This window comes from Octopus bimaculoides, chromosome 20 (genome assembly GCF_001194135.2).
Source record: "Octopus bimaculoides isolate UCB-OBI-ISO-001 chromosome 20, ASM119413v2, whole genome shotgun sequence".
Taxonomy (NCBI): domain Eukaryota; kingdom Metazoa; phylum Mollusca; class Cephalopoda; order Octopoda; family Octopodidae; genus Octopus; species Octopus bimaculoides.
In genome coordinates, this window is record NC_069000.1 from 36,782,255 (window position 1) to 36,788,098 (window position 5,844).

A 5,844-nucleotide genomic window follows, 5' to 3' on the forward strand; every position below is an offset into this window, starting at 1 on the left:
AAAAAAAAAAAAAAAAAAAAGAAACCAAACAAGTCTTCCTGAGGTAGTCTATAGGAGAGCTTATTATTGTTATTCTTTTTATTATTTTAATTTTATAGATATAGCATCGACATCGGTCGAACAGAGTGAAGCAAGATTCAAAGATATAGTTGAACGGAACCAGAACAGTAAAAGAAGAGAACAAATTTTTGATGCCGAATTTATAACTGCTGATGTTAGCAAGGTGAGAACAAAACCTATGCAGAGTTATTTCGAATTTGTTTATTCCTAGAAAGTATGAAAAATGGCTAATATTTCCTTCAGGCTTTGCTTTTGTTATAATATTTATTGAAATCCCAAAGAATCCCTCTCAACACGTGGTTATGATGCTCCCCTACTACTGCTGCTCATGATCAGAGACGCACATATTGTCAGGCACTGAGGGACATGCTCAGGTGATTAAGGTGAAGCACAACTGACAAACAAATCTGGTATTGAGCAAAATATTTGCCATAACAATATTTCTGCTTCAGCAACACAGTACTGAATCTCCCTGGAATGTAATGGAAAATAAGGTCAGTTTCAAAACATTGATGTCTTGTTCACAAAAGCAAAGCTTGAAGAGAACAGTAGTCATTTCCTTTGCTTTCTAAATAGAAAGCAAGTAGGAAATGACATTAACTGACCAAAGATAAACAAAAAAAAAAAAAAAATTTACACATTGTTACCTTGTTAGATCTTATTGTTATTATCACCATGGCATAAGTGCTCCTCCTGCTAAAATTGCCAGCCCTGTGCCCAAAATTTGAAACAATTATTTCAAGCTGTATTCTAATAATAGCAATGGTTTCTGTTACTTAAAACCCTTTTGATACCAACCTGGGTGAAACCGCCTCTGGCTCTGTAGTACAAATGTTTTGTTTTCATAAGTTTTGAATTAACATCTTCCACCAAACTTTAGTCACGATTTATGCTCTTAACCCTAGCTTAATGATAACTAAATTATTTTACAAAATTCTTTGTTATATTTAAAATTAATTGAAAGAAACAGAGTACCTCAAAATAAATACGGTAACGAAAGGGTTAAATATAGTTTGTAATCTCAATCTTTTAGTCTCATTTTTACCCAAGTTTCAATGTTACTTTGCAGTTTTTCTTTTCCCCAATGTGTCTGAAGAAATGACATTTTTTTGTTTGTTTTTTCCCCCCCTGTTTCTTTTAAAGCAAAGACTGAAAGACATGTATAAAGACTCATCAATCAGCTTTGACCTTGTTAGTTGTCAGTTTGCACTGCACTATTCCTTCGAAAGCTACTCTCAGGCAGATATGATGTTGAAGAATGTTGCTGAATGTTTGCAAGATGGTGGTTACTTCATTGGAACAACTCCTAACTCTTATGAACTTGTGTAAGTTGTTATTTTACACTTCCTCATTTTTCTTTCTATTCTGTGAGCTTATATTTCATCATTGTCATATATATTTAGTCAATAAAACATATATCAGAAAAAAAGTAAGAATAGAGTAGTAATGATTAAAACAAAGAGTTAATTTCTTGTCATGACAATTCTGCAATGCATCTTCTCATTTTGTTGAGAGGAAAGCAACAAGACGAAGGAAATATCTTCATTTATATAGAAAATCAAAAAATAAAATCACAGATGCAAAAAAGAAATGAACACGCAATCATCATCATCATCTTTTAACGTCCGCTTTCCATGCTAGCATGGGTTGGACGATTTGACTGAGGACTGGTGAACCAGATGGCTACACCAGGCTCCAATCTGATTTGGCAGAGTTTCTACAGCTGGATGCCCTTCCTAACGCCAACCACTCTGAGAATGTAGTGGTTACTTTTACGTGCCACCGGCACGAAGGCCAGTCAGGCGGTACTGGCAACGGCTACACTGGCATCGATCTCGTTCGAATGTCTTTTCACATGCCACTGGCACAAGTACCAGTAAGGCGACGCTGGTAACGATCACACTCAAATGGTGCTATTTACGTGCCACTGGCATGGAAGCCAGTCAGCTGCTCTGGCAACGATCACGATCGAACGATGCTCTTAGCGCTCCACTGGTACAGGTGCCATCACGATATATATGAATAATACTAAAACTCTAGAGATGTTTGTGTGTGTCCAAAATATCTCGGAAATAGTATATTTTATCTTAAGTTTTTTTTTTACATATTTATTTTCGTACTTATCTTTGGCAGAGCAGTACAAATTTTAGTGACATTTGGACTTCTATTTAAATGATTAAACACAAGTTTTATTTGTTTTTTCTTGACAAAAAAAAAAACATGACTTCCGTGACGTCAACAAACATACAAAATCACATGCACACATATAATGAATGTCAAGGCATGTCAATCAACACAAGCACACACGTCCACTATCTGTGACATACACACACACACACCCACACTAACGCCAACCATATGACCAGAAACGATAACCACAGCGATAACACTGCCAGATCATTGTGCCATATCGACAATGTCAGCATTGTTGTTAACAGCAACATTCCCAGGCCTGGAACCTACCAGAGATACACCAGGAGTACAAATATAGCTGCATCCCAAGTTTGTAAATATATTGGAACAGCCATTACATCTTTCAAGCGTCACTTCCGCAACCACCAGTCATCCTTCAGAGTCTCAGAAAGACGTTTTGTCATGGTCAGCTGTGTGTGGCACCTCAAAGATCAAGGAAACCCATGTGATATCAGGTGGAAAATAATAGATCATCCAGGCCCATATATTAATGGGAGTAGCTGTTACAAAATCTGCATTGCGGAGAGAGCCAAAATTCCTAAGGACTCTGCTAAATTTGGCTTGTTTTCTTTAAACTTGTCCATTTCAAGCGCTACCTACTGGAAAATTGGATCTCCCCGTTTACTGGTTAGGCTATTTCTGTAAGGATTGTTTTATCCTCTGGTCCAGGGGAGATAACCCGTCCTCATTAGCGTTTTTATGCATTAGCCGTTAAATCTTTATATCTGAGCGATTCCCCACATCCACGTTCTAGAAAGTTTAATTTTTTTGTCTTTGTATAGTCTGACAAACTGTCCCCAAGGCTGTGGGTTTTGTGGATACGAAACCTTTGGTAATTCTATGACTAGAAATTAACTTTTGTTTTAATATATATATATATATAATCTATATAAGGGCATTATCATAAAATAAAGCCTCACGCTTAGAGAGACTTAATAAGTCAAAACTATTAAAATAAACTCATGTTTACCGATCGCGGGGAATGCAACCTTCAAAGCTAACCTCCTAAAAACTTTTAACTTAACGGCAAACCACTGGTTTCATAATGAATACAGCAAAACTATGCAGTAAGCTGCATCTTTTATTCATCAGTGCACGTATGGTCAAGACACATAAAGAATAAACAAAAATCAACATACCCTGATGTACCCAACAACAGCAGCATGGCGACTTCTGTTCATCCTTATATATCCGTGAAAGAGGCGGGCTATTCAAGTTACATTTTCGGCAACATGTGCTTTTACAGAATAATATTCAGCACTGAATATATTCTAATTATTTATAATATAATATAAGGATAAAATCTTTTTAAGAATTTATCAAGTAGTCAGCGTGAAAAAAAAAACCATCATTTTTTTCCATAAATATATATAATATAATCTATATAAGGGCATTATTATAAAATAAAGCCTCACGCTTAGAGGGACTTAATAAGTCAAAACTACCAAAATAAATAAATACAAGTAGATATGTGAAGTATTATTAAAGTTAAAAACAGTAATAATGAGGTGGCTAGCAAGACTTCTACCTAAACAGGTATAAAATATTTAAAGAAAAGAAGGGTAAAGATACTGCTTGCTAAAAAATTCAAGTGAAAGCTTCAAAAAACCACCAATTCTATGATAAATACACACACGAGCAATGTAATGAATATTTTAAAAAATAGGCCTACCTTCAGGATGGAATTTGAATGTAGTCTAATACATACCTCAATATCAATTGATTTCATGCTGTGCATAAGAAAACATGCTTTGCAATCCTCAGTAAGGAAGGGCATCCTACGGCTGGATGCCCTTCCTAATGCCAACCACTCCAAGAGTGTAATGGTGCTTTTTACATGCCAGTTATGTGACACCAACATTGGCTATGGCTGTGGTTTCACTTGGCTTGACGACGAGTCTTCTCAAGCATGGCACATTGCCAAAGATATCAGTCAGTTGAATGCTTAGACACATGGGGGCACCTTTTATGTTAAAAAAAAATTCCTTATAATTTTTGAGAAAAAGCAAGCATTCAAAATGGTAGAAATAAAAGATTTTAATGTAAGCTCTAAAAGAAGAGATATTACAAAAATAGTAATAAATGGCTGTGTGGCTAAGAAGCTAGCTTTGCAACCATATGGTTCCAGGTTCAGTTCCACTGTGTGTCACCTTGGGCAAACCTCAGGTCACCAATGTTATGTGTGTAAGTTAGGTAGACAAAAACTGTGGAAGCCTGCTGCTTGTGTGTGAGTTTGTGTGTTTGTGTCTGTTTGTCTCCTATCACCACTTGACAACTGGTATTGGTTTGTTGTAACTGAAGTGTTTGGTAAAAGACACTGGTAGGGTAAGTGCCAGGTTTAAAAAATAAGTACTGGGGGTTGATTTGTTCAGCTGAAAACGCTTAAAAGGCACTGCCCCCAGCATGGCTGTAGTCCAGTGACTGAAACAAGTAAAAGACATTATCATCATTTGTTTTCCCTTGTTTTTGTTTTTCAGAAATCGCTTAAGAAAAAGTGAAACCAATTCTTTTGGAAATGATGTTTATAAAGTGGAATTTTTGAGTGAAGACAAGAATAATCTGCCATTATTTGGGTCTCAGTATTCCTTTCAACTGGAGGGTGTAGTCGACTGCCCTGAGTTTTTGGTGTATTTTCCTGCATTGGTGGAGTAAGTTGAGATTTTACTGTTCTCTTTTACTTGAGTTTCTAGCATAAAAAAAGGAACTCTGAAAATGTATGTTATGGGTAACTACATTGTTGGTACATAACTGTATAATTGTTTTGCATATTCTAAAATGTGTGAAGTATGGTTCTGTTTTGTGATCAAAGCTATTCCAACTAAGGATATTTCTTCTATTTAACCCTTTAGCATTCAGATTATCCTGTCAAATGTAATGCTTATTTATTCACATTGTTTTGAATTAATCCTGTATTATCTCACAGCATTGAGATTTTGATGATGTGATTGCAGACTTTTTGAATTAGATTGTAAGGTAGGTGTGAAAGGCCAGATTTGGCCAGATAGACTATTTAGGACAGATATGGCCTGTTTAAATGTTAAAGGGTTAAATATAATATAAGCTAAAAAAATAATTTAGAGCTAAACAGTAATGCTTTTTCCAGTGTGCCTAATCCATAGCTAAGATTTTTGTCTCAGTTGAATACTGTTTATTTGCTGTTTTAGTTATCAATGCAGCAAAAATATGAAAACACCATAATAGCCTCAGTTTTCTGAGAAGCACAACTGAGTTCACAAAAGGGGACTTCCAAGTGAGTCCTCCAACAAGTCTGTTGACTCTGGTAGCGTTAAGTTTTCTATATAACTTCTACTATGTTATCCTCTGAAAATGACTTGTATTCATATATTACATTTTACTGTATGATTCTATTTCCTAGGTTAGCTGAAAAGTATAACATGAAATTGGTAGAGAAGCAGTCGTTTTCAGATTACTTCGAAAAGCATCATAAGACAAGTGAAAACCGTATCCTCCTTGGACGTATGCAAGCTTTAGAGGTACAAGAGCATTATTTTCATTATTTTATACATACATACATATTTGTACCATAATTATCATTGTTTCAACATCCACCTTTCCATGCACTACTTAGAT

At 35.5% G+C, this 5,844-nt stretch overlaps 1 protein-coding gene across 1 annotated transcript in view; it reads left to right on the top strand.

Moving 5' to 3' along the window:
- LOC106873871 (mRNA cap guanine-N7 methyltransferase) overlaps positions 1-5,844 on the top strand; it is a 36,232-nt gene that overhangs the window by 20,725 nt on the left and 9,663 nt on the right. Inside the window, exons 4-7 of the mRNA XM_014921388.2 lie at positions 99-223; positions 1,204-1,385; positions 4,731-4,901; positions 5,630-5,747. Of these exons, the coding sequence (XP_014776874.1) occupies positions 99-223; positions 1,204-1,385; positions 4,731-4,901; positions 5,630-5,747 (596 nt within the window). The remainder of the gene's footprint in view (positions 1-98; positions 224-1,203; positions 1,386-4,730; positions 4,902-5,629; positions 5,748-5,844) is intronic.